This window comes from Pygoscelis adeliae, unplaced genomic scaffold (assembly GCF_000699105.1).
Source record: "Pygoscelis adeliae isolate BGI_AS28 unplaced genomic scaffold, ASM69910v1 Scaffold210, whole genome shotgun sequence".
In the NCBI taxonomy this organism is placed as follows: domain Eukaryota; kingdom Metazoa; phylum Chordata; class Aves; order Sphenisciformes; family Spheniscidae; genus Pygoscelis; species Pygoscelis adeliae.
This window is the reverse complement of record NW_008823959.1, coordinates 19,410-47,103: the sequence shown is the minus strand read 5'-3', so window position 1 is coordinate 47,103 and position 27,694 is coordinate 19,410. Positions and strand designations below refer to the sequence as shown.

At 45.8% G+C, this 27,694-nt stretch overlaps 1 protein-coding gene across 3 annotated transcripts in view; it reads left to right on the top strand.

Annotated features, from left to right (window-relative positions):
• MORC2 (MORC family CW-type zinc finger 2) overlaps nucleotides 1-27,438 on the top strand; it is a 49,541-nt gene extending 22,103 nt beyond the window's left edge. For all 3 annotated transcript variants that reach the window (XM_009323138.1, XM_009323154.1, XM_009323146.1), the window contains 17 exons: nucleotides 3,843-3,922; nucleotides 8,979-9,061; nucleotides 9,978-10,063; nucleotides 13,395-13,535; nucleotides 14,067-14,221; nucleotides 14,366-14,494; nucleotides 15,842-15,947; nucleotides 21,401-21,533; nucleotides 21,885-21,959; nucleotides 22,067-22,456; nucleotides 22,855-22,998; nucleotides 23,092-23,146; nucleotides 23,878-24,019; nucleotides 24,356-24,547; nucleotides 24,643-24,736; nucleotides 25,975-26,163; nucleotides 27,107-27,438. In XM_009323138.1, the coding sequence (XP_009321413.1) occupies nucleotides 3,843-3,922; nucleotides 8,979-9,061; nucleotides 9,978-10,063; nucleotides 13,395-13,535; nucleotides 14,067-14,221; nucleotides 14,366-14,494; nucleotides 15,842-15,947; nucleotides 21,401-21,533; nucleotides 21,885-21,959; nucleotides 22,067-22,456; nucleotides 22,855-22,998; nucleotides 23,092-23,146; nucleotides 23,878-24,019; nucleotides 24,356-24,547; nucleotides 24,643-24,736; nucleotides 25,975-26,163; nucleotides 27,107-27,175 (2,263 nt within the window). In that variant the 3' untranslated portion in view covers nucleotides 27,176-27,438. The remainder of the gene's footprint in view (nucleotides 1-3,842; nucleotides 3,923-8,978; nucleotides 9,062-9,977; nucleotides 10,064-13,394; nucleotides 13,536-14,066; nucleotides 14,222-14,365; nucleotides 14,495-15,841; nucleotides 15,948-21,400; nucleotides 21,534-21,884; nucleotides 21,960-22,066; nucleotides 22,457-22,854; nucleotides 22,999-23,091; nucleotides 23,147-23,877; nucleotides 24,020-24,355; nucleotides 24,548-24,642; nucleotides 24,737-25,974; nucleotides 26,164-27,106) is intronic.
• Nucleotides 27,439-27,694: the final 256 nt, after the last annotated feature.

Here is a 27,694-nt window from a genome sequence, read left to right as displayed (position 1 = left end):
TAATGACCAAGGAATGATCTGGCATGGAGGGCAAGAAGGCCGGACCACAGAATGGGTTGCACTGGCTGATGAGATAAGAAATGCTGTGGTATTGTCTCATAACAATGGTCTAATGCCAAGTGCTCAGGGGCCAGTTGTGGTAAACGGAGCTGGTGCTGGGGGATGAACCCAACGCTGGGCTAAAGTGCCCCATGCTGACGCTTACGGGATTGGTGCTGGTGCAGATGTATAACATCTGCTTGTGCCGCATCTTTGCAGGCTCCTTGTAGATCTGCTTATGGTGGTAGGCTAATAAAAATTCCCCGAGACTGTAAAGACATTTGCATTTAAAATCCCCACTCCTGCAGCAGAGTAGGAAAGACTGTGCAAACAAGGAGGGCCTTCCTGTAGAGCACAGTGTAGATCTTCTTGGACTTGGGGAAATACAGCCTTACTGGGTCTTTCTGGAGAGTGTCCAGACTGCTTCCTTTTGGTCTCAGACTCCTGACGCCAGGTTTGGGCTCCAGAAGCTGCGTGGCCATCAGGATGAGCCATTAAAGTCTTCACCGTGGGTTCTGAGAGCCAGCACAGCCCTTGGGGTAGGTGCCCACACTGTGCCCTGGACAGGTTGTGGAAACTCAATCTTTTACCTTCAGACACCTGAGCAGAGCTTAGTCTGCCCTGGGTGGCTCTTTCCCGAGGGAAAACCAGTAAATCAGTCCATTCTCAGAGTGGAGTTACTCTGCTTTTACAGCTACAGGAGATTTTTTTTTCTTTTTTTCTCCCTGAACCTGCTGAAAAGCATTGCTTATGCCAGGGATTTTCCCTTTAGAGTTGGAGCCAGAGCTCACGCATCGCCATTTAGCTACTGGGCTTTGAGTGCTCTGCAGGTTGATATTACTCCCCTGCACTTGTACAGGGACTCCGATTTGTATGGGGGTGCATGGGGGAAGTGTACCACCGTTAAGGTGTTCCTTTAGAGGATAGTTGATGCGGCAGCCGTGCTCAGCTCTTAGCATAGCTGTTTTCTGCAGAGCCTCAGTAGCCTAGGCCAAGTAACTGTTGAACTTTCCTGGTCCAGCAAAGTGGTTAACAGGCAGTGAAGGTTCTCCTGTCTTATAGCACAAGTAGATGGTGTGCTGCATGTGGTACGTACTTGAGGGCACTTTGCTCATGTTTGGGGAAGTGTCATGATGCCTGAGCCTAAACAGGTGTTAATTTTGTTCATATCCTCCTGATAAAGGCCAGTGAACTACTGTAAGGGAATGCCGTTCATCTGTTGGTATGGAGACGCCTCTGTCCATCCATACTGTTGGTTTTATAAGAAAGTCTGTTATAAACCAGCCTGGCATGCAAAGGGCAGGTCATTACCTGATGGTGAGCTGACAAATGACTCCCGATTGCGGTCTTTTTACATACTTCTTGGCGAACTTTGGGCAGTTGTCTTTCTGTTTGAAGTGATGCTTTCATGCCTTACGTTGGACATTTGGTAGGTACAGCCATCAGCTTGTCTCTCTGCCCTCTGATCTGCTTTCAAGATCTGCTCAGGAGGATTGCCTTCAGGAGGTGGTGGCTCCCCTTCTACAGGAGGGCTGTAAGTCAGATTGCCTTCATCTCTGAAGGAAAAGCTTGTACAGTGGCTTGTCTGCAGGTGAATGTGTTGGTGTTAGAGAACAAAGAATGGAAATCCATTGTGGGCTTTAGGGTATTTAAGTGCCTTTACTGAAATTTGAGGTTTTGCAGCCATTGCGCTGTTCTTCATCAGGAATAACAGCTTGTCTCCAGAGCAGGGCACCTGTTTTCCTTTTGTCATCTGCCCTTTCTGGAAGCCGTGTTTCTGTGCGTAGAGGCTTTTCCATACCTTTCTGGAGCCTGTAACGTCCTGGTGGCAGGGGCAGGCTGGTTTTGTGCAGATCCTTCACCAGTGTTTGCAGGTGTGATACCACAGTACCAGCCTCCCTGGAAATGGTTTGTGTCCCCTGAAGGATTGCTTCCATCTGTTCCCTCCCACAGTAACTGTTTGAGCTTGTTTAGCAGCGTGGGCCGTGCAGATAAAAGTGGCCAGGCCACGTGCAAGGGTGTCCCTTCACAGGGGCACTCCAAGGCAGTTGTAATGAACATCTTGAAGCTGGGAGGGTGTGTTTTACTGTCGTGTCCTGCAGACTTCTTGTCTGTCTGACCTGTTTCCGTACGTCTTTGCTAGATACGCTGTTCCAGAGCACTTGAGTATAGGGGCTTTCTTGGCTGTGACTGAAGTAATTTGGTGTTGGAAAAGAAAGTGAAACAGGAGGGCAGGCATGGTGATGGCTTACAGTGCCTATCTGGGACACCCTGCAATTGCTCGCACTGCACCGTAAGGTCCCCTTCAGGTACTGCCCTGCCTCACAAGCTGGGCGTGTTGAGGTAATTCAGCTTCACCCTGCTTCTCTTTTTTTGCCTCAGGAAAGGCAGATGGGATGTGGATGAGGTAATTTAATTATGCCAACATGTTGAAAGCAGTCTGGTTTTCAGTATGTGTTCTCTCTCTTGGCCCCAGGTAGCTTTAATCGCCCTTAAGTAGATTTGAGGAGATGGTGCCACCAAAAACCTGACTGTGCATCTCCTAATATGGTTATTGGGTGATTTCTGGAAGAGTTAGCACCTGCCTGCTTTTTCCCCAGTGAGAATATCCTTATGAAGAGCAGAAAATGAGTTCAGTAAATGCAGAAATGTATTTAAGTGGACTGTGCTTGTGGTGTGAATTTTCTGGATTTGGGAACAAGAGATTTCTGTTGGTGAGACTATTTCTGACATCAGTATCGGCATCCATGTGTGCTCGCCCACAGAAACATACCTAAATGAAATTTTTCATCTGTGCAAGGTGATTTCTCATGGATCCTGATAGATTTGAGGGGACCTTGTCTCTCACTGGGATCTAAATGTGGTTGCTCCTACATTAATGAGTTGGTCATCCTTATGTGTTTCTGCCTCTCTCTGTAAAAACAGCATTTCTAGTGGCTTTTGCTTTGGCTGAATGCTGGAGAGATTTATTTTTTCATAAAAAGTTATTTGGGATGGGATTTTCTTCTCGATACATCCAAAACCTTGTGTCTTAAGGCGGTTTGAGTTCCTGCAGGCTCTGATCATCCTTCTTGGTGTCAACTCCTCTTTCCCAAATACGTGCCTCTGTTCAGAAGTGACGCATACTCATGAGCTTCTGCCTCTTATACACGCCTGTCTCTTTCACTCTGCAGTACCCAGTCAGATTGTGATCTGTATTTGGCATGTTATGATATAGGGAAGGTGAAACAAGCCACTGCAACTCAAGCACAAGTTACAAGGTTGTGAGTCAGATGTGTAGCATACGGAAATGTCCTGAAACTTCAGAGCTGAAACTTGAAGCTCCGTTCAGAGAGTTGCTCTGCCGCTTAGAGGCTTTGAGCTAGCTCTGTGTGGAGATGGGCACTGTCAGACTGCACCTGTGGACAGCTGTTCGTAGGAGGAAGGAAGGGTTATTTATCTGCAATGGGAGATTTTTCAGAAGCTTTCCATATATATTCACTCCTCCTTTCCGCTTCTGAAGAAGTTATTCCTCTAAACCTTGGGATTTCCTCCAAGAATATGGATATATTTCACCCCCGCTGGCTAATGCAGAAGGGGGTATTGTGGTTGCAGCTACTATTAAAGCATCTCTGACTTAAAAAGTTTTGTGTAACTGTATCCAAAAATGCCTAGTTCCTGATACGTAAACCTCCTTCGCCATTTATTGAATCTATCGAGAAGAGTAGAGTAGCATGTGGAGACCCTATTCTCTCATACAGTGATGAAATCTTGGTTTGACCTTACTGCTGAGTTTGCTGATTAATAAGTTTTGATCGTCACAGGATGTACAAATATACTTCAAACCGTTTCAAGACCCGTGCAGAGCAAGAGGTGAAGAAAGCAGAGCACATGGCAAGGATAGGTGAGTCTTCGGGGTATGCATGCATCCTGATTTTGCTGTAGCGAAGGAAAGGACTGAAAGAGGCTGCCTTGCTGGATATGACCTGAAATTGCTTGCTTCTGTGATCATTATGGTTGCTCAGGAGATTAGTTATTACAGCGACTACAGATGACCCAGAGTTACTTCCATGCAATGGAAGGAACGTACATTGTTCCCTAAGACCACTTCCTCTGGGGAATACATGTACAGAATAACCCTTGGAGTCACAGCTTTCTGCCCTTGCTCCATCTGAAGCCTGGCTAAGCTGCTGCCCTGTTACCCTGCAGTTCTGCTCTCACCTTTTGCATATCGTTAGCTTTTGGTTCTGTTCTCCTTCTGCTCCTTCCCTGTTGAGGCAGTTGTTCAAAAAATGTATTTTTATTCTGTCACTTGATGTAAGTGATTGATCTGGGTGTACAAGGGAGTCCTGGTTTGTTTCTTGTTTTTTTTCCCCCTTCAAGACATACCTTTTGTCCATCTGATCTTCCCTTCCAATTAAGTACGGTAGTCCTCAGGAGAAACCCAGTTTGACATTATTGGATATTCAGCATATAGAAATTACATAAGCATATAAATATAGCATATAACTTCATTAAATTTGCACAAATTTAACATACAAAGTGGTCTCCCTAATCCCTGATGGGGAAATGCCATAGTGAAGGAGGAATCTTGGAAGTTGTAAGACATGTTGACCTATATCTTCTGGTAGGTTTCATAAATCAACTTCATAAATCAATCAGAGGCATGTGTCCTCTGTCGCTGTGTAAGAGCTGCTCTAGGAACACGTGTGCGTGCAGGTCAGATATGTAAGTGACAGTGCCATGTTCAGCCTGTGTAGAGTCATTAAGGGCAGCGTGATTTTGACAGTGCCCAAAGCAAAGCAGCAAAATGAAATTGTGTAAATTGCTATGTTCCCTATTCCTCCTTTATGAAGTACAACCTAACAAGGTAGACTTGAAATTATGAAGTTTAAGCCGATTTTATCCTGTGCCTGAATCCTCATAGATGAATTTATTTTTTAGATTGAGTCTTTGTCATGGTTTAACCCCAGCCGACAACTAAGCCCCACACAGCCGCTCGCTCACTCCCCCCTGGTGGGATGGGGGAGAGAATCGGAAGGGTAAAAGTGAGGAAACTCGTGGGTTGAGATAAAGAGAGTTTAACAGGTAAAGCAAAAGCCGTGCGCACAAGCAAAGCAGAACAAGGAATTCATTCACTGCTTCCCATGGGCAGGCAGGTGTTCAGCCATCTCCAGGACAGCAGGGCTCCATCACGCCTAACGGTGACTTGGGAAGACAAACGCCATCACTCTGAACGTCCCCCCTTCCTCCTTCTTCCCCCAGTTTTATTGCTGAGCATGACGTCCTGTGGTGTGGAATATCCCTTGGGTCAGTTGGGGTCAGCTGTCCCGGCTGTGTCCCCCCCCAGCTTCTTGTGCACCCCCAGCCTGCTCGCTGGTGGGGTGGGGTGGGAAGCAGAAAAGGCCTTGACCCTGTGTAAGCACTGCTCAGCAATAATGAAAACATCCCTGTGTTACCAACACTGTTTCCAGCACAAATCCAAAACACAGCCCCATGCTAGCTGCTATGAAGAAAATTAACTCTATCCCAGCCAAAACCAACACAGTCTTATAGCCAAAGGAGGTGTTCAGCACACACTTGCATTGCATTCAAGAAGGTGCAAATAGCATGAGTTAGAGGCTTCTTTCTTGCAGCAGTCCATGAGGCCTTCATGATGTTTAAAAGGTGAGCTTTAGTGTCTTGACACTGAAGAATACTGCCATTCAGTGTCCCAATGCTAAGAACAGATACCATTGGCACGGAAACGTAAACTCATTTTCATCACCAAAGCTAGCCCGCTGCCTCTGGTGGTGAAGTGGGGGCTGAGCAGAGGGCTTTGAACATAGTGGTGAAAACTCACAGCAGACCTCAGACTGTTTTCTGCAAGATTTGATCACATGAAGCCTCCAGGACTAAAACATTCTTGTAGCGTTAATCTCAGCTTCAATGGCACAGATCTCGTTTCTTTGCCTCTAGGACAATGAATTTAATCTGTAACAACCAGGTTCTCTTGTTTTGCTGTTGATAGAAAAGATTAATTTCTTGTCATCTCCAGCATATGTTTTCTCTTGAGGATGCATACCGCTCAGGAGGGATCTTCACCAGGGAATGATTTGCAGTTTTCTCCTTCAAAACTAGGGACGAATTGTGAGAAATGGTGGGTCTCAGCTGAGCTAACCACAGTTCCAGTATACTGTGGCTGCCTGCCAGGGATGTTGGAATCCATCATACTGTAGAATTCTACTGAGGGATTGATGAGTCTCTGGAAGTAGCTTATGACCTTGTGGAACCAAAACTTATGATAACCAAAAAATAGCTATAGGGGGGAAGTCAAAAAAAAAAAAAAAAAAAAAAGAATGGGCGGCTGTGACTGTTGGTGACATGGCTTTGGTATATTCAAAAAGAGCCACGGCTCAGGAGTGAAGACATACAGATATTTAAGATGAGGAAAAGCCACTCTTCATTCCCTGGGAACTGATTTCCTGCCTCATGTGATAAGCTGTAGCATCCAGATCCCTAAGTGAGCGGATGGACCCAGGAAAAAAGTACCATTCCTGGGCAAGGTAGCTGTGAAAGACTGTCAGCTGCTTTCTGTGTATTTCTGAACCAAGACTGAATACTGCACCAAGGCATTTCGGTATTGCCATTGCCTAGTTTCAAGAAATCCTCTTAAAAAGTTGGAAAAGCAAACAAACAGAAAAGGTGAGGAGTTACGTGGGTGTCCAATACTGAAAGTCATTAACAGCTATGTTCTGCACTGGATATCAGTCTGGAGTATTTCAGTGTGTCCAGTTTCTTGCTTGGCAGTACCATGGGCATGCCATGCCTGTTGTCCCCTGGGAGGATGTGAATGCGGATTCTAGCTGCTGTATGCTTGTCGTCCCGCGTAGGGCATGCATTTTTTGCCCATTAGGGCCTCAACCCTCAGACCCGTAACTGAATCGTTCCCTGTCAGCCATGCCTTCTCAGTTGTCATTGCGTTAGTGGAGCAGGTTTGACCTTCATTCACAAATGAAGTCGTAACCAGGTCACTGCTGTGTTCTTCCCTCTAGACACAGCTGCATTTAGCCCACCAGCTTCTACCGTACAAACTTTGATTTAAACGGACCAAGTGTTTTAACCAGTCTCCAAACTCCTGTGTTTTCACGGTTAGCCAAGCTGTCTCTTGATGATGAAGTCGGTCGCACAGTGCAGTTCTGCTGTGACTTGCTTGGTAAGCTGCTGTGAACCTCAGAGTGTGCTTCTGTGGGACTTAGTGGAATAAAACTCAAATGTAACACTGCATAGAAAGGAAAGGTGGTTTTTATTGTAATGGTCTAAGTTGACTGTGCCCATTTGCATTCCTGTACTTGCACACACCAAAAAAGTGCATTTCCACAAGTAATGCTGACTGTGGCATGGGGGACGGTGGATACCAGTTATCAAACACTGGCTACAGCATCTGGATTCCTTCTGACTGACAACCGAGTGCTGCTTTTTGGAGAGGTGCTTGGTAATCTCTAGGACCCAATTGCTATCCTGTCATCTTCCTGCTTACCTCATCCTCCGTAAATCTTAGGCAAGATCACTCCTCCACTGTTGTGTTTCCTTGTTTTGGGTGTCTCATAGCTGCAGTTTGTCTCCCTGTTGGGAGCGCAGGGAGGGAGATGGCTCGTAGGGCATGCTGCAACTGCGCTGCTGCCCTCCTGCTACGGGGGTGCAGGCCTGCTGCTCACCTTCGTGTAAGCCACAGCATTCCTCAGCACATACTGGTTGTATTTCCAAATCGTGTCTGTGCCTGTCAGCACATGCCACTCTCTTAACCCGTGCTTTATCATTTCTTCTAGTCATCTTGCACGTAAACATTTCCATTCGTACTTTATTTATACCAGTCTATTTCTCTTAGAAATCTCTACAGTTCACGAAGGCTGAGGTGTCACTGCATCCTCTTTCAGAAATTTCCATGCTCAGAAGTGAGCATGGGGAGCATCGCGGCAAGGTCAGTGCTGCATCCACAGCACGTGCCCAAGTCAGGTGCCTGCAGGTGGCAGCTGCAGCTCCGACGTTCCCTGCCCAAGCAGGGCATTACTTGCCAGTCCATGTTTACCCCTGTGGACCCAGCCTGTGGGACGGAGGAAGATTACTCACTCAACTAGTTCTTCTACAGCTGTGAGCAGAACAGGCTTCTGACCTGAAAGGCAATGTGAGAGGGTTGTAGCCAATGCGCTTTCGGATGGAGAGCATGCAGATGCAAGGTACATGGTGCTAATTTACCAAAGCACCTTGTGTACCAATTTTAGGAAGGGATCTCCTCGCTGAAAATGAAATTTATTGAATGAATCTTAAGCAATACAAGGGTGATGTGTACCTATTGCCAGGCAGTCTTGGTAGTCTGGGAGAGAAGCGAAAAGGGGAGTTTCTTTTAAGTGGTAAACTTTGTACGTGCAAAGATCAGGTGTAGTGGTAGGTTTTTTGAACGCTGTGTCTTATCTCGTGTGTAGCACAGATTTGTCTTTTTCCAGGCAAAAATTAGCAATTATCAAAAATAAAAGTATTTCTGAGAGTAGTCCTTTCCCTTCATCTCTGCAAGAAAATTACCTCTTTGTAACCTTTTCAAGCTTGAACTCAGTCTTTGTTTTGTGAGAGCCTTTCTCTGCCTTCACGCTTCCAGGCAGAGCAGGCAGAGCCACTTGCATACTTACTCTTTCCAGTTCCTTGCTAACTTCCTCATGGATCCTTCCTTTAAACATGCTTTTGTAGAGTTTAGCCCTGCTATTATGCCAGTGTTGGCTGTGATCTCTGAGCAAGTTTAACATGGCATATCGGTGGTGCCCCCTTATATGTCAGATTTTATTTTGTACCTTTTTGTGTTATCTTTGTACCCTTGTACATGTCACTCCAGCAAAGGCTCTCTGGAAATTGGTCCCATCGGGTGAATGCCTTATGATATGCTGTTTGTACTGAATGGTTGACATCATCCTTTTCCCTGTGTGTTTCAGCGGAGGAGAAGGCTCGTGAGGCGGAGAGTAAAGCCCGTGCCCTTGAGCTGCGCCTAGGAGGGGATCTCACGCGGGAGTCCAGGGTGAGCCTTGTGCTTTGGCAGCACGTCATGTTTTAGGCACTGAGGGATGATTCAGAGCGCTGGCTTTGGAGCAGCGCTGGCTGGTCAGCACCCAGTGGTAGCACCCGGTGTGTAGGTTAAGCAGGTGGCAACTTCAGTTGGCGGTGAGTTGCCAGCAGCGTTCAGGCAGCTCTGTGGTCTCACCACCACTAGATGTGCTTCAACATCTACATGTGTTTCCAGCCCAAGTGGAAAGCATGCTGACGTTCCCCTGCCCACAACCTCCAATGTATCCTGAGTGGGAAGGCAACCCCCAGCCCCCAGGTGCTTTGTTTGATGTCAGCCTCTGCAGAAGAGGCCAGGGGAATGTGAGGTATTTGAACAGAAGTAAAATTGGGTGCTTTTTGGCTGTTCCCCCTCCCTGCCTGCACAGCTGGCTCCAAAGCATTTGGGCAGGGGCTTTTGGGGAGGAGCTGTTTGCTTCCTCCCAGTGGAGGCTCTTGGCGGGGGCAAGGCTGAGACCCAGCCTGCTGCTGGGTGGGAGGAGGGCTTGCGGGGACGCCAGGTGGGTCAGCAAGTGACACCAGCTTAAAATCACTGTACTTCCTATTGGCCTCTAATGGAAACAACAGTATTCCAGGTACCCTGGCTGTTTCCCTGTGCCTCCATTACCCTCTGGTTTCAGTTACCTTAGACGTTTAGTTACATTTAGATTTGTCTTCCAAGCAACTGTGTATAACTGTAAGCTTAAACAACCCAGCAGCAAGTGCTGCCTTAAATAAAGTAACGGTGTGCTGATTGTCACCCTCCACCATTCATGAATTCTTTACATTTAAAACATATCTGAGATCTTCCTGAAGGGGGAAAAAAATCGTAGAAGTGAGTTAATTTCATGAATTTCACAGCAGCAGTTTTACTGTGTGATGCCTGTTTGCAGGTGACGCTACGTCAAGTCCAAAACTCTGCAATAACCATGCGCCGGGAGGCTGATGTCAAGAAGAGGATCAAGGATGCAAAGCAGCGGTGAGTGCAAGGTGGTTAAAAGCTCTGATTTTCCCAGGCTGTTCACTCCACGTGCTCAGATGTCTCTCCTACTTGGCTTGTGTGGTGGAGGGAGCAGTTCAGCTCAAAGCTTAAATATCTGTGGGCATCCTGTATGCCCTGGCTGTTAAACCAGGGGGACTGAGTTTGCTGTTCTGGTTGCTTCTGCTATTCCCCTCTTACTTGCTGAAAGGCATCTTTGGATTTGGCTTGTTTTCTGTAGATGTTTACCTGGTTTTCACATCAGCTTTTTTCACTCTTTTGCTTTTTCATCTGCAGGTAAGATTCATGGAGGCAAACAAATGTTGGCAAGTTACAGTGACATGACTTTTAGAGTTGTAGAGATGTTTTCTAAAAACTTGCTGAGTTCTGTTATAGTCAGTGCTGTGAAATCCCAAAACATTGTTCTAACTTAGCTCTGGTTGCAATTAACTTTGCTATTGATGTACTCACAGGAATATTTCACTCTTTGTATACAGTTTTTTTGCAAATTTGTCATACGCATTTCACAAATGAAGTTGTAACCAGAAACAAATGCTCTTAAAACAAATGCTGAATCTGAGAAAGTTCGGGATTTGTATATACCAAGCCTCCATTCCCACCTAGTTGTTTTGCATGATAGTTTACATGGCTGCTTAGCTCAGAACTATCCCAGACTTGTTGCCAGAGATAGATCTAATGCATCTTAAGATGCTAAAAATAAATAAATAAATACAGCTTTAATTTAAAAGTGCTAGAGCTGTGATCTGAAGAATGCAGAAACTCTTGGGAGAAACTGTTTTCTTCAGCTTCTGTGTACTTTTCCATGTACAGCTTGTCTTCTAATTCTTGGGTTTGATGACATTAGTGCACGAAGTAAAATTTTGTGAATGGTCCTCTGGCCTTCCTGCCAATGAGCAAAATACTTTTTCCTTTTAAAAAGCTGAACAACAAACGAAGAACTTGGACAATACAGGTTTGTTTGAAAATAGCTTCTCTATGCCTTTTACTGACTATTTGGAAATGAGAGATTCCAAGTTTTCTTCAGCAGTTCTTTCTGTTTAAATCTAAGAGGGTTTGTAGGCCACAAAATGTAAACCATCTGGTTTGGAAGAATACCCCAATTGTAGATACATCGAAAGGTTATCTCTAGTCAGGTTTCAAATATGTGATGATGAGGAAAATAGATGTATGTGACAGCTAACCAACAGCAGAGGGAAAGGCCTTTCGCCTGGATTTCTGTACAGACTCGGCCATGTGTGCTCCCGAGTGAGAGCTGCTGGGTGCTCAGCCAGCTCTGGGCAGGCGTATGACTTTCCCTGTGTCCCTGCATTTGTCAGTGGTGATCAGAAACAGTTCAGAGGGTCAGGCTTTTCCATAATCTTGTACTTTATCCATAAAACAGAAGAAATCCCTGAAAAATGTGTATAGTAGGAAAGCTTCTGTACGAAAAAATTTCTGTAGCCTCTCAGAAAACTCTTGAGTTACAGAGAATGTCCTAGGACAGTTTTCTGCTGTGTCTCTGGTGCTGGGTGCATCAGTGAAAGAAATGCTTTCTGGTTTCCAAAGCCTGTGTAAAGTCAGGTTATAAATCCAGCAGATAGGACAGATATTAAAGTCCTAGTAATAAAATCCTGGGCTTTTGGCCCACCAGTTAATTTTCCATGCTTTGGATGATAATTTGACTTCTGGTCCTCTCTGATAAAAATGAGGAGATGCCCTTCCTATTTTGTAGGTGAGTGCGTGTTGTTACTTGAAATGTAAGGCTGCACGTTCTTTTCCAGAAGTTAGAAAAAGAAAATTAATCCCTGAGATGGGTGTTTTGCCACACATACTCATGCTCTGAAATTGCTGTTGTCCACCTGCATGAACTGAGACCAAAAGAGTAACATTTTAGCCCAGCTTCTATGTTGACAGTGTTCAAAACACCTCTTGGCAAAGGTTTAGGTTTAAAATTACTGAAAGCTGCTATTCCAGGTGTTTTCCTAGTCACTTATTTTAGAGTCATCTGTTTTAAAGGAAGGTGTGTTACAGGGTACCTATACATCTGTGTGGGGAAGAGGATGGTTTTAAACAGAAAATGAACATGAAAAGAATCTATTTCAGGGATTTATTTTGAGATGGTTGACTGTTAAGACAGGCTTACATCTCATATCTGAAGATTATTGTTGTGCAGTGCTCATGCATGCACAGCTCAGGTTCTTTTAATATCTGATATTAGCAGACAGTCAACAGATCACTTTAAAGAATTCCACTATCTTCAACTAATCACTTAAGGAGAAGTCAAATGCCTAATTGGGATAAAGCACATAAGCGCTAAGAATTTGATGTGGGGGGAAAAATAAGGGAGACCAAAAATGAGAGGGGTGGGTAGGACAGTGGCATAGACTATGCCTTGCAATAGTTAAAAGTTTGGACTTCACGTTTGATGATACCTTCAGCCTGAAACTGAGGATCCTCGTTACGAAAAATCCTCAGCATGGATTTCATGGAAGCTGTGGAACCTACTTAATTTAGTCTGTTAAAGAGCAGTAGTTCTGTTTGTGAGACACGGGGATTTTGTTTGATTTATAACACAAAGAGATCTAAATTTTTTGAGGCTTTCTGCATCGCGGGAGATACAATTCCTGCTAATCAAAGATTCAGACTCAGAAATCCGTATGTGCTCACAAACATACTTGAGGCCAACTTTTCTTGAAGTCATCTGCTGCATAGATAAAGTAGAAATCATGCAAATTGCTATCCTGTCATTTCCAGAAAAAAAAGCTCTGCTTGGGCTGTGTGTTGTATCTTCCAGCTTTCAAACTTAAAGTAATAGCATTGTAAAACTTGTAATTACGAGAACTTTCCCAGAATCTGAATATCAGGACTGTAGTTTTGTATCAAAATCTTAATTCCCATGCTTTATCTAGCATAGAGGTCTACATCTGGAAAATACAAACCAAAATAGCATTGGAGAGGACCAGTCTGTACCTAACAGTACTTTCATAAAACTAGTTAACTGTAATTTTTTTGAACAAGCAGATCTGAAATAAAAACCAGAATCCATTCCTGAAGGAGAAAACATATCCAAATGAATAATTAAATTTTCTGAACAGATACTGTCCAGCCTAAATTGGTGTCTGTATTGCAAAGTTTTTCTATTTTGTTCATGTTTAGTTGTAATGCGCATTCAACAAATGCTTTGTGCTTTTTAGAAATAGCAGACTACAGGACGGGTGTTAGCAAACCCGTAATGCTCAAAGGTGCTGGATTTCCATACCTTCTGTCTGATGACAGCAAATAATTAGTTTTACTTTCAACATCTCTGAGGCTCTGTTTCATTCTCTTACAGGGCGCTGAAGGAACCCAAAGAACTGAATTTTATCTTTGGTGTGAATATTGAGCAGCGCGAATTGGATGGCATGTTCATTTATAACTGCAGTCGACTGATAAAGATGTATGAGAAGGTGGGCCCGCAGCTGGAGGGTGGCATGTGAGTTCCTGGAGATTTTTCAGCGATCTTTTTTGCTTAAGCCTGGCATGTTCCTACATATAACTTAGGCTGTGTAATAACCTTGTACTGCATTAATCATTCTTCACAAGCATGAGGCTTACTCATTTTGTCAGCCTTTAGTTTGGATTCTGACAAATAAATTGTATTTAATATTGCCCGATATTTCCCTGGTTTCTTGATAGAGAATTCTCTGCACAGATTTTGGTCATACCTGCAGCAGTATGAGGCTTTTGTGTTCAATGCTGGCATTTGGGGCTGATGAATACAGGTAGCAATACTGCCTCATTCTAGGGACAGGGAGAATAGGTCTTGAAAGCAAATACAAATATTTGAGCCCACCTTATTTTTTGCATGCCGACTTGAGTCTGATTTAGAAAGCTGATAAATTAAAACCAGTACTGCTGCAGGAATGTGTGGTTGAGTGAGTGTGATAACCTATCTTCAATATTGTTTCTCTGAACAGTGACCTGGTAGCTTAATGACGTTTGTGACTGTGTGTCCCTCTTCCAGGGCGTGTGGTGGAGTGGTAGGCGTCGTGGATGTGCCCTATTTGGTTCTGGAGCCAACCCATAATAAACAAGACTTCGCTGATGCCAAAGAGTATCGACACTTGCTGAAGGCCATGGGAGAGCATTTGGCTCAATATTGGAAGGACGTTGCTATAGGTAATGAAGCTTCACAATTACCAGGGGCTGGAAGGCGAAACTTTGGTGGCTGGAAGGCAGCTAAGGGGGAGGGCAGCCAAGAGTGCAGGTGGTGATTTTTGTGGTAATGGCTCCATACTGAGCAGGGGCTTGTTTGTTTTCCAGCCCAGAGAGGTATCATCAAGTTCTGGGATGAATTTGGCTATTTGTCAGCAAACTGGAACCAGCCTCCATCTAGTGAACTGCGCTACAAACGCCGGAGAGCCATGGAGATCCCTACCACGATTCAGTGCGGTACGTCCGACCAGGCTGCGATTAGGAGACTGGTCCTCCCTGGGGAAGCGGGGAGGGACTCCTGGCTGCAGTTGGGAAGTAGCTAAATGGGTAGGAGATTTGAAATGAGCTTCGCTATCGTTATCCCGTTCTAGGGCTTGTCTCCTTCTGTGAGTTGCTTTGTCTGCACTTGACGGTACACTTAGACATCTTGGTGTAAGGTTCCTTTCCTGCACAGTTTACTAACCGTGACGTTCTTCAGGTGTCCTTACAGAATGGGGCAGGTGTGACCAGTAGCAGTGTTGAGAATGGGCTTAGAAATGTCATATGAACTGGAGCTGGCCAAAGCCACCCATCCCAACACTAGAATAAGATCTGGAACTTCCCCGTAGGCAATGGAAAGTGGCCAAATAATTTGTATTCTGATGCACTGGCCTGCTAATCGGTACTAGGTGTGAGCACAGAAGGGAACCATTTACAGTCAACTTTCAAATTTAATGCAAGTTCTCTTCTGTGCACCTCTAAACAGCTCTGGCTCCCCCCTTATTGGGGTAAGGGAGATCTCAACACAACCACTTTGTCTCTTAATAGAGGGACACCAAACTCCCTTGACCTCATTTTCCCCACAGGACTTGGGGATGAGGATGTAGCGAGGAATGTGAGGCCAGTCTTGTGGAATTATTTTGTTAGGCTCCCCTGCCTTGATGGTTTTCTCAGTCCTTTCCAAGTTCTTCCCAAAGAGGAGGGGCTTTCCTGTCATTCTTCTTGTCCTCTGCTGTTGACATGCTTCCAGAGCCTGATTTAAGAACATTTGCATTTTCTTGGCAAAACTTGATTTTTTTTTTTAAGCTGTTGATTTCCTGGTAGGCCAGCAATGCTCTGGAAGCCAACTCTGTCTTCCTGGTTCATCTAAAATGTATTCGATTATTATAAATTATTTTTTTTAGTGGATAAATCTCTGACTTGTTTTGTATTGATATCAGTAAGAGACAGCCTAACTTCTGAAATGAGCAGTGATTTCAACACTGGCTGTTCAGTTTGGTTTGTACGTGCTGTCATTGCAGTAGTGAGTGTGAGGTCCTCTAGTATTGGCTGATGGCAGGCTTCATCAGATTCTTGTTGTGGATGCCTTGTACAAGATTTGAGGTCTTCCTCCAAGCATTTTGTGAGCATGAAGCAAGAACTGACTCAGTATATCCTGTAGCTGTCTCACTTTTTTTTTTTTGGCCACTAGTCTTATTGTTGTCGGATATACTTTGGAAATTGGTGTGGTCCTTGGGCGTTAAATGGGCTTGAGAAGTGCTATGGAAAAAAAAAGATTTTGTGGCTCAGGCTGTATATTTCTGACTCACTGTGTTTGTCTAACAGATGTATGTCTGAAATGGCGGACTCTCCCATTCCAGCTGAGTTCAGTGGAGAAGAATTACCCTGATAGCTGGGTATGCTCTATGAACCCTGATCCTGAACAAGACAGGTGAGAATCAGTTAATATAAAGACTTTTCTGTAGCGTGCCTTATCTGCACAGGTATTTTTTTTCTGGTCATCTGTTCTTTGAGAACAATTGGAGGGATAGGCAGTAATTCTATACCTTTAAGCTGTGCTCACAGTCTGTGAAAACGTAGTGATGATGTATGTATTTGGAGCTGAGACGTTGGTGGGCATTTGTGCAATATACAAATTGCAGAGTGCACCCTCAGCAAGTTTGTAGATGATACCAAACTGGGAGGAGTGGCTGATATTCCAGAGGGTCATGCATCCATCCAGAGGGACCTGGACAGGCTGGAGAAATGGGCCAACAGGAACCTCATGAGGTTCAACCAGGAGAAGTGCAGAGTCCTGCCCCTGGGGAAGAACAACCCCAGGCACCAGTATATGCTGTTCAGCCTGGAGCAGAGAAGGCTCAAGGGGGTCTCATCAATGTATATAAATACCTGAAGGCAGGCTGCAAAGAGGATGGAGCCTGGCTCTTCCCAGTGGTGCCCGGTGGCAGGACCAGAGACCCTGGGCACAAACCACAACACAGGAGGTTCTCTCTGCACATCAGGAAACACTTCTTCCTTGTGAGGGTGACCGAGCCCTGGCACAGGTTGCCCAGGGAGGTTGTGCAGTCTCCATTCTTGGAGATATTCCAGGACGTGGTCCTGGGCAACCAGTTCCAACTGGCCCTGCCTGAGGCAGGGGTTTGGACCGGATGACCTCCAGAGGCCCCTCCAACCTCAACCAGTGATTTGGTGAAATTAAGTTCCTTTATGGTTTTTCTGCACTGCCACTGGAAACGTGATTGTAGCCTTAGTTTATGCATGCTAATTTTAACGTAGGTAGCATAGAGAGCAATTGAAGAATAGTCATAAGCGCAGGCTGGGAGCGATATATGTACAGTGGGGTCTTTGCAATTGTCTTTATTGTTACTATAACTCCAACCCATTAGACACGCAAACTGCAGTAACACCTCTGAGTTGCAGTGATCCCAAGAATGACATTTTGCATACTTGAGGGAGCAACACATCGATTCATTTACCAGTGGTGTGTTTCACAGTTACAAAATTTAGGTAGAATCTAGACATTTATTTGAATGAGGAAAATGATTGCTCTAGGCTGCTGCTTCTCTGTGGAGAGAGACACTGCTAGAAGCTGATTCTTGTCTTTGTTGTATAGACCGCCTCAGGAAGGGTCCCCCGGCGCGATCCTCCGCTTCGGAGCCCTTCGCCTCGGTGGCTTCGCTGAAATGGCATATATATATAACGAGGGAAGCTGCTCAGCTGTAATTCAGTTGCCTTGGCTCAGCGCTTAAAGACAAAGGGAATGAATCCAGGTGGTAACTTTCAATTGGAATAAAAATCTTAACATCTGTGGCTCAAAAGGCTACAAAGAAGTGTTGATGTTGATATTTGGAAAGTATTGATTTTCTGGATTCTTCCTTTTGGCACCTGTTATTGGAAGAATACCGATGCTAACTTCCCTGTTGCTCCATGTATTTGTGCTCTGGTGCAGAGCTACGAAGAGTGTGGTTGTGCTGAGGATGTCCTCCGACTAAACTGCTGGGGCAGGGCCGAATCTGCAAGCCCAAGAAGAGGCTGCTACACCTCCAGCCGCCCCAGTGGAAGCAGTAGCGAGGCTGGGAATGTGTTGCTGGTAGACACACACACAAACACAGATAGACCACGCATGTATGCACATCCAGCCACGCAGATCAACACAGGTGGACACGCGCAGCACTCACGCAAACCGCACCAGCAGCCTCATCCTTTTCCCTCTCGGCTGATCAGGATGAAGGACCACTAGTGGAAATACTCATGTCCGTATCTGGCCCCTGGATCCTGCCCCTCTGGTAACTTGCACTGGGATAGATGAGCCCCGAGGCCTGCAGCCCCAGGGGGTGAGGGGTACAGACCTCCTCACGTGGACACAGATAACACATACATACTACAGATCTCCCAGTGTCTCACCTTGGGCATGCTTTCCATCCCATAGCAGATCTGGATTCTTGCTCTTCCCAGGTGTCTCCTGCCTAGAGGCACCCACAGCTCTGCCTACACCCCCATACCTGTCTCCAGCAGTCAGGCAGGACTCCCCGGTCCCTCCAGTAGTCAGCTCCTGCGGGCTCGCCCTTAGACACCCCCTCCCCTTGCTCCCAGGCTATCTCCTCACTGGCTGATCTGGCCCGACATTTGCTGTGACTCACACGTTCATGTGCATGCCTGCAATCACTGCAGCTGGTGGCACCCAGGCACACAGGCCCCTGTGACCAGTGGTCCCACTCCAGCTGCTGGCACTCAGACCCCCATACACACATGCACACACAGAATAGAGCCCCTTGCCCAGGAAAGTAGTAGAAATGGAGTTTAGTACAAAGACAAGTGTACTGACCAGCCAACTGTTTATGTACAGCTGGCCCTTTTTAGCCTTTTATTTCTCTGTTTTCCTATGTTTGTTCCTCCCCAAATCATCTCAATCCCTTCCTTTACCTGCTTTCGGTTCCTCCCATCGGTTCAAAAGATGCTTCGGAGAGCTGCTCCCATTGACTAGACACTGGGGCTGAGGCTGCCCTGGGACAGCCCTGGCAGGAGCCCAAACAGGGTATTTGTTCCTCTAAGTACCTAATTTGCATTCCCTGAGCTGCCTTTGGGCCTCTGGGCTTGTGGGTATGGGCCTTGGATGGGCTGGTGGCTCCTGGGATGGCCTAGGAGTATCCAGGGAAGGGTGTTACTCAGGTTCCCCCACCTGCTGTTGTCTTTGTGTTCTTTTGTGTCTGTGCAGACGAGCTTTTTTTATCATGTAACCTAACGGGAACTTGATTTGCTAATGAAAGAATTTAAAATTTGTATTTGCAATACCTTGAAAATTTGGAGGTGTTTGGCTGCATTTCATGTGAGAACATGTTGGAATGTTGGTTGGAGCGAGTTAAGAGGGCCTCTGCAGTGTGCACATGCACGGTGTTGTCCTACATCCCCCTTGCAGGGCAGTGGGAAAGGGCAGGTGAGGTGCTTTGGACAGGTGATCCAAACTTCTGGTCATTTCATCTTCTTCAAAAGGGATCTCAGGAGTCTTACTCTGGGAGGATAAATAACTCTAGAATATTTTTGGATTGAGTAGGCTCACATGCACTTTCCAACAGTGAGTGCAGCTATGTCCTTTTACACGAGGCAGAAGGTTTTCTACAGAAGTTGCACTAGGACTCCTCTGGCTTGGTTGGTGCCAGTAGAAAGCAGGGCTTCCTTGCAGTCACTGCACTTCTGAACTTCCCTTCCAAGTGCTCTACTGCCTGATGTTCCTTGCTGTGTCCTTGTGCCGTGGGTTTGGACACCTTCACCTCTGTGTCTTGACCATGTGCCCCAGCTGTTCCATTCCAGGTATTTGTACTGTCTGAGGGAGGACTGAGGATTTGGGAAGCATTGCTGTTGCCACCATGGGTGGGGGGCCTCAAGCTTGTGCGCCATGAGGGTCTGTGCAGAATCTCATCCAGCCAAGTTGAAGATGAGGCACTGTCAGAGCTGATGGTTCGGACGCTCTCCTGGCATCAGAAGACCACGTGGTGGTTTTGGCTGCCTCAGAATTGTCTGCCTGCATTGTGTTTGCTGTTGGCACTGAGCTGTTCTCCACCCTTCTGATTTGTCCACCTACACCTCAGTTTCTGCTGGTGGCACATTGTCCCGGATCATAGGAGCTGAATGCCCTTCTCCATCTCTGCATGTAAAGCAGTCATACCTTCCGATGCCACAGTCTGTGTTGGGACCAGCCCTAAGTGGCGCCATCGCTCACTTTGTCACAGAGAAGGCAGCGTGTCTGTGTCACACTTCCATGTCAGGCTCGCTCTCCTCCCTTTTCCTACCTAAATTCCAGTTGGGTCCTAAATGGCGTTTGGACTCGTGGCTGAAACATCAACTGAGATGACTCTCTGGCTCAAAGCTCCTTGAGCATCACCAAAGTCTTGGTGCGGAGTTGCAGACTATTCTGACTACAAAGATAATTCTTTTTTTCTGACTTGCTGCCTCTAGTGATGCAATCTGTGATTTTGAATGTCATGAGTAGTCTCAATTTTTTCCTGTCGGCAGAACTAATGGGCACTTTCATACTTTCTTGTGCTGTAAGATACAGCTTAACAATGTTTTCAGCCTCAATTCATGCAACGGCATAGGAGATGGCATTTCTCTGCTGGGAAACTTGTGTATGGTGCCACTTGTTCAGCTTTGTCTTTGGGAATTGCAGCTTTGGTGTCAGGCAGTCATTTTGCAGTGATGACAGATACTTTCTTAGCCGAGGAAGTAATCGCTCTATGAAAAACTCCTCTGCGGTGCTTCACCTGAGAAGAGGCTGGTGGAGAAACTGCTGCTTGTGCTCCTTTCCACTGACAAAGCTGATCACAGTATGTATCTCGCAGACTAGGGGATATCCCATCAGTTGGCAGGTTCAGGATCAGAGATCTTGATAAAATCATCTCTAATCAGCCTCTTGGAGCTCTGTGTGATCCACGACGAGAGCGGGGTCCTCCCTTTATCTGTAAGATTCACGCTTGCGGGAAGTTTTTAAAGGCTTGGCTCCAAGGCAGTGTAGGAGTCAGCTGGATCTCTTGCATTGTGCAAGAGTTGTCTTGGTACTGTTGCTTTCCTATCTCACATCATGCCTGCATGACTGCCCTGAAGGGGTTAATCCTAGTGCGTCCGTCCATGACTGAGCTCTGTGACAGGAGATGAGCCTGGGAACCCTTCAGTCCCCTCTTCTTCCTCTGGCACTGCTCCTGATGGCCACCTGCTCAGCCAGAAGTTTGAAGGTGATGCCAGTCCGCTCTCATGTATTTCCTACCTGCGTTTTCCTCTTCTCTTAAGGACTCTTCCAGGATTCTGCATCTCAGAGGGCCTGAGGGAGTAGGATACTCGCCACTGTTTTGTAGGCCATAAGTGGAACAGGATGGGGAAAGGCAAATAGTTAAGGGATATTGCAAAGGAAAACTTTGTGGCCTTGGGCGGCAAGGCAAAGTGCGTCTTCTGTTGGAAGGCTTGTGTAAACGACGTCTTAATCACAGGTTGCTGGTAATAAGCTTTACTTTCTAAATGGAAAGGAAGTCTGTAAAAAGAGGAATTGATATGAAGACATAAGTTGATAGGAAGGAAAATTGCTGTAAAAGTCCAGAGTACAGAAACATTATAGAAAAACAGTCACAGCTGTTCCTAAGCTTTGTTTAGCTCCTGGGCTCTGAATTGGTAATTCCCAGCGTAAATGGCTTGTTTTTTAACAACTATGCTTTTGATCCTTAAATCGTATATTTGTTTCCCAAGAAGACCACCACTGTGTTTGAGATTGTGGCTACTGTGGAAAGGAAAGTGGTTTTACTGCTGCATTTGGGATGGGATGTGGGGACAGTGCTGTGTGTGAGACAGTGCAGGTTCTGCTGTTGTTGCTGAGGATGTCTTGCATTCCCTTTGTGTTAGATGTGAAGCTGCAGAGCAGAAGCAGAAGGTACCACTGGGAACTCTGAAGAAAGACTCGAAATCACAGGAGGAAAAGCAGAAACAACTGACAGAGAAAATCCGCCAGCAGCAGGAAAAGCTGGAAGCTCTGCAGGTGAATCTGGAGGTCTCCAGCTAAGCACAGCAGGTTTGAGGGACCTCCTAGTGCAAATGGCTGATGCTGAGTCCTGTCTGTCTCAGCCTCTAATGCCACCTGTGCTCCTTCATGGGGTAGGAGTTGTTTTAATAACAGAAAACAAGCATCTCAGCTTGCATTTCATTTTCTGCTAGGAAAATGGGAGTGACTGCTTGTGTTTGGATAAAGTGATGTCTTTTGAAGGACACAGAACACACCTTCTTACAATTGTTGATTTTAAACTGGAAAACTGTTTGCTGGGCTGGGTTCAGGCAGGCCCTGACAGCTTTTAAAGATGGCCTTTCTGATTTTAAATTTTTTTTTTAATAGAAAACCACTCCAATTCGATCTCAAGCTGACTTAAAGAAACTGCCTCTGGAAGTGACCACGCGGCCTGCAGGGGAGGTAAATGGGATACCACTGTAGGCTTTGTACTCTTCTGTGCTATCCTTAGCTGCTCTGAAAAGCAGTGCCCAACTCTTCCGTCCTTTCTGTACCCTCATTTGTTTCAGAACACCCAGTCACAGACACGACCTCAGCGCCCGCGATCTCCTCCTTTACCTGATGTAATCAAGAACGCTCCCAGCAGACCACCACCGCCTACACCTCTTCCCAAGTCCAGCAGTCAGCTGAAAAAGAGCTCTTCAGCTTGGCCAAATATCAGCACTCCCAAACTGGCAAGCATGCTCTCCAAGGAGGAGGCCAGCACTTCCAGGACACACCAGCACAGTGTGACAGCTGGAAAGTCTAACAGCGCTTTAAAAACTCTTGCCAAACCAGGTACAACAACGAAACCACCCTCTGCTGTCCTGCAGAACCCCAAAGGCTCACGTGAGACACCTAGTCCAAAAGCTGCCAAGGTGCCAGCACTAAAGAAATCTGCCACTGTCAAATGCCCACAGGTGAGACTCGATGGGATGAAAACTGTCAGCTCCTTACCTATGATTCTGCATAGCCTGTCTTGCTCTGTCGTGTGGGGTTTGCACTGTAGTCCCTGCGCAGGGCAAGATAACTTTTACTTTACTCTTGGGCTAGGGTGCCATTCTACACCCCTCGTGAAGACTCGTTTCATCTCTTTCCTGTTAGACCAGACTGTTTCCCCAGAAAAAAAAGAATGTGGAGTGGCGGGGTGAGCGTTCGCATGATCACATAGCACCTGCTGAAACCTTCTGGAAAAGCTAATTAACTACCAAATTAAATACTGGATGCTGAGCACTTTTTTTTTTTTAAACTTGGCTGAAAGAAGGTTTTGGTTGGTAGCATGCTGGAATTGTAGCTAGAGCTTGTTTGCTTCCTACAGGCCTCCACCACTCGGAAGAGGACCTTGAACACCATGGAGGATGGGTCTGAGGAGGAGGGGGAGCACAGGAAGGAGAAGACAAAACGGGGCAAATTTGTGGCAGTGAAAGAAGAGAAGAAGGATTCCAGTGAGGTGGTGGTAGAGGTGAGAGTGCACTGGTTTCCCTAGCAGAAGGTATTTGTCAAGTGTTTATAATCTTGTTGGGAGGCAGCTAATCTGAGCTCTCTCTGCTCACAGCTCACAGACAGTGCTGGGGAAGAAGAGCTGGCAGAACTGAAGAAAGCTCAGAAAGGTGAGAAATGAACCCTTGAATGGCCTCTGGTATCTAACACAGTGGAAAAGAACTGTTGCAGAACTAGACTCACTGGTTAAACATGTGATTTCATTAATGAGCTTTTTAAAATAAGAATTAGAGTAAATTTGGGTCCCAAACCCTGACATGACTCTAAACTCACATGAAATGTTTTGGCCAGGAACTCCTTGATTAGACAAGAGGCAATTGTGCATGGGAAGATCTGTAATCTGAAGGCTGCGTCACGTTAACGGGTGTGATGCTTGTCTGCGTGGTGTAGACCGATGTCATGCTCACCCTTCCTAACTGAATGGATCGTGGAGCTACGTTAGCTGGGAAATGCTGAGGACTGTATCTAGACCTGCTGCGCTGCTGTGAGAGAAGGGGGGCCAAGAGCCCCCCAGGAAAGATGATAGCCAGGATGGTATTGCACCTACTGCCAGAGCCTAGTGGCCAACACGAGCCTGGAAAGCCCATGTCAAACAGCCCGGAGTACAGGAGAAACCTTCTGTCTGAAAATGCCATATAATTTCCTTGCATCTTAATGTTTCTATGTAGGAGTTGAACTGTGTGACAGTAGTGTTTTTATGGTTTACGTACCATCTGAAGGAATTGTCACAGGTTTAGGTTTGCTCCCCGCTGAGGGTGGCTGTCTTCGCTAGAGCTCATGCAGAATGGGCTCTCCAGCATCTGAATGTTTGCAAACATCTTTGCTGTTGTTCTCCTTGCAGATAAAGGGCTGCATGTGGAAGTGCGTGTGAACAAGGAGTGGTTCACAGGCCGTGTCACAGCTGTGGAAATGGGCAAGCATGCAGTACGCTGGAAGGTGAAGTTTGATTATGTTCCTACAGACACCACACCAAGGGATCGCTGGTAACTACCTCTAGCTACCTGATTTTGGAGGCTTGTTTTGCTTTCAGGAGGAAGACCCCATTTTACTTCCATAGATGCTGAAGACAAATATGCTGCTGTCATGTCAGGAAGTGTGTGTGTGTGCTCAGGACTGTCCAGCTGCTTCATAAGGAATGAGCGTGACAGACTCCATATAGTCTGCCCATCGCTTTGATGTGATGTTCCTGTGGAGGCAGCTGTTGTGTGATCTAGAGGTCTCAGAGTGACAGCTGGGTACAGGTTCTCTGTGAACAGTGTTTCAGGTATGGTCAATGTAGAAAAAGATATCTGACTTTCCGTTAATATTTTTTTTTTCAGGGTAGAGAAGGGGAGTGAGGATGTGAGGTTGATGAAGCCTCCCTCTCCTGAATATCAGGCTCCAGATACGCAGCAGGAAGAGGAGGTTGTTGTGGCTGAACCTTCTACCTCAGATTGTGTCAGAATTGAGCCAGACACCACTGGTCCCAGCAGCAGCCAAAAAACAGTCGATTTACTAGTCCAGATCCTTCGGTGGGTTCACTGCTGTTCTTGTGAGCTGCTGCAGTCTGACTGCTTTAGTCTTTTAAACTCCCAGTTCTGGCTTTGTGTTTTTCTTTCCTGCATAGAAATTGTTTGCGGTACTTCTTACCTCCGAATTTTCCTATCTCCAAGAAGGAGCTGAGTTCCATGAGCTCGGAAGGGTTGTTGGCGTTTCCCTTGGTGAGTTCAGTATTTCTAGAAAAGTAAGTTTGGGGATTTTCCCCCACGCACATTCCATTCTTATGGCAAGTGTGCATCCTGTTGATGCAATATCGTACTCTTCAAAAAGTTATTTGGATCCTTAGCAGACTAACATAGCTGAGAAAAAGAATGAGAGCCTCTGAAATATGCCTTAGGTCTTTTGACAGTTGTTGTCTGACCATTTTTTTAATTACCATACATCTGTGTGGGAGAGCTGTTGGCTGCTACTATCCTAACTTCTTGTCCATTGCTGTTAAGCTTTTAAAAAAGAGAGTCCAGGTTAGAGGTTTGTAGAAACAGGATGTAGGCATACCTGTTCATTTTGCCCCCAGCCTTATAAATCTAACTTATGCAGAGGCAATCTTAAAAACGGGAGAGAACAAAGAAGCCAACCCCCCTCACACCTCTCCAGGTGAGCAGGCTGACTGCCTGTGAGTCAGCTGTACATCTTAAGGCTTTTGGTGTGGCCTCTGTTTATTTGAGCAAGGAATAGATGGGGCTGAGGCTGCACCGGTATCTGCATGCTGGTATTGGAAGGTCCAATGCAGGCTGAAATGCGGAGAAATGGTACTGGCTTCTCTGACTCTTCTCTTCTCTGACATACTGCAAAGGGAGGCCTTTTCAGGAGGCATCTGTAGGTGACAAAAGCCACTTCTTATTTGGTAGTCTTCGAAGTGTCCTACTCCCTCACTCACGATATATATATTGGCAGTCTCTCGTCTCTTCCTCTTTTCTCTCTGTTAATTCAGGTGTCTGCTTGAGTTACTGGTCCTGCTGCTTCCGCAGGACATATTGGTCTTGTCTGGAGTTTTCTGCAAGTGTAGATGTTCCTACCTTGCAGTAATGAGCTGTGCTGTCTGTGTGGCCTATACTAAGGAAACTTACTGTGTACAGAGGCTGTCAGATCTTTCTACAGCGTAACTGTGGTTTTAGGCTTTTTAAAACATGCTGCATCCTTAATCTGAATTTGGGCAGCTTTTGTTGCAGTTCTGGTCTTTGAGGAATGTGAAAACCTGTGTGGTTTTTGTGCTGCCTGTGGAAATGTAAATGTGAGCATGGTAACGACTGTGGGCAGGGCGTGCAGGGGTGTTAGGCTGGTGGTGTTCGGTCACGGGGTGCTAGTATTTGGACTCTTCTACAAGCTGCGAGTGCTGGAGTTTTCTTGACACTCGGTGCTTCTTCTTAACGTGTCACCTGTTGTGTTTTGTCTTCTACAGAAAGAATATTTCAAACAGTATGAGGTAGGTCTGCAGAACCTGTGCAATTCATATCAGACACGTGCCGACGCCCGGGCCAAAGCCTGTGAAGAAAACCTCCGTAACTCAGAGAGAAAGCTGAAGGAAACGGAGGAGAAACTGCAGAAGCTGAGGACTAACATCGTGGCCCTTCTGCAGAAAGTTCAGGAGGTGGGTAAGGAAGGGGTGCGAAACGAGAGCTGCCCCACAAGTAGCAACCTTCCCCAGACCCAGGCCGCTCCAGGCACTTGAGATGTTTTAGTCCAGCATTTAACTGGGCTTCAGCTCTTTCTCAATTGACTGCAACTTGGGCTTAGACCATCAGAAGCAGCTGAGTGAGCAGCTGCTGTTGCTGCCCACCTTTTGGGATCCAGGCCTTGGGGGTCCTGATGAGTATTAATTTTTGCAGATGGATTTTTCATGGCATGTACATAGTGCACAGCTTCTGTTTGTTTTCTGCTTTCTGCTATGAAACATGGGGCTGCAGGAGAATTTCCCTGGGCATAGGCAGTGTTCTGCAAGGAATTTCTGCCCCATTCTTGGCCAGAAAGGTGGTGCTAGATTCTGAACCCCATGTATAGAAATGCAAACCTTTAAACAAATAATACTCAATATAAAATTTTTTTATGTTGAAATCTATTTATTAATTATACTACTAAATATTAAATTAAAATTGCAAATATATATTTAAATAAAAGCTTTAAATAAATAAACTTTAAATAAAAAGCTACTTTAAATAAAATTAAGACCACCCAATGGAAAAGCTACTGAAAGCAGGTGGAAGCAGTTGCTCTCTATTAGGAAAATGTGTGTTAAAGCTGAAAAAAAAAAATACTATCTTGACCCTGATCAGCACAGTAAATCTATTGCTTGAGCACATTGTTTGAGCATCAAGTGCTAACTGGTTTCCAGGTGTTGTCTGTCAGGCTCTGACAAGGAAAGCTGGTGGTGCTTTCACAGCAGACGTCAACAGCTGGAGAGCGCTGGAAGTCAGGGCGTAAAGGCTGACCAGGGCAGATGTTGCAGAGGATGCTGTGCTGCTCTGTCTTGCCCGTTCTTGCACTGTTCTTCAAGATTCACTTTTCACTGGTATTTCTTGTGCCTTTGGTTTCAGGACATTGATATTAATACAGATGATGAACTGGATGCATATATCGAGGACTTGATCACGAAAGGAGATTGAGCAGCCCCGGTACAAGTCCTAGAGAAGTGCAGAGGAGCTGGTTGCTGTGATGGGAGATGTGGATTCCTGCAGTGGAGGACTATGGCAGCTGATGAGAGAGGGTTTTTAGACAGTACTTATGTTGTGTTGGTGTACAACTTGTTCTTGTGACTTTACATGAAAAAGACATTTGTGCTGTTGGCAGGAAAATTTTTAACATTGTAGTTCTCTGAATCTCTTCCTCTTGTTTATAAATATTTATTTTTAAAAGAAATAGGAACTGTGCCTGATATGATGGGAGGGTTGCTGTGTGTTTTTAGTGAGGTAAAAGTGTGGGTACCCTTTTTGCATCTGGGGTATATTCATATGCTAAATCTGGAACACCAGAACATCCTGCCTAGCAGGTTGTCTCAAGTAAGAACCTGGCAGCAACTTAAAAATAAGCCTTGAGTTACAGAAGAGGAGGTCAGGACTTAGACTTAGAAGATACTGAACTTGGGCTAAAGAAAGCCAAGTCAGGAATTTGAGCTACATGGAGGA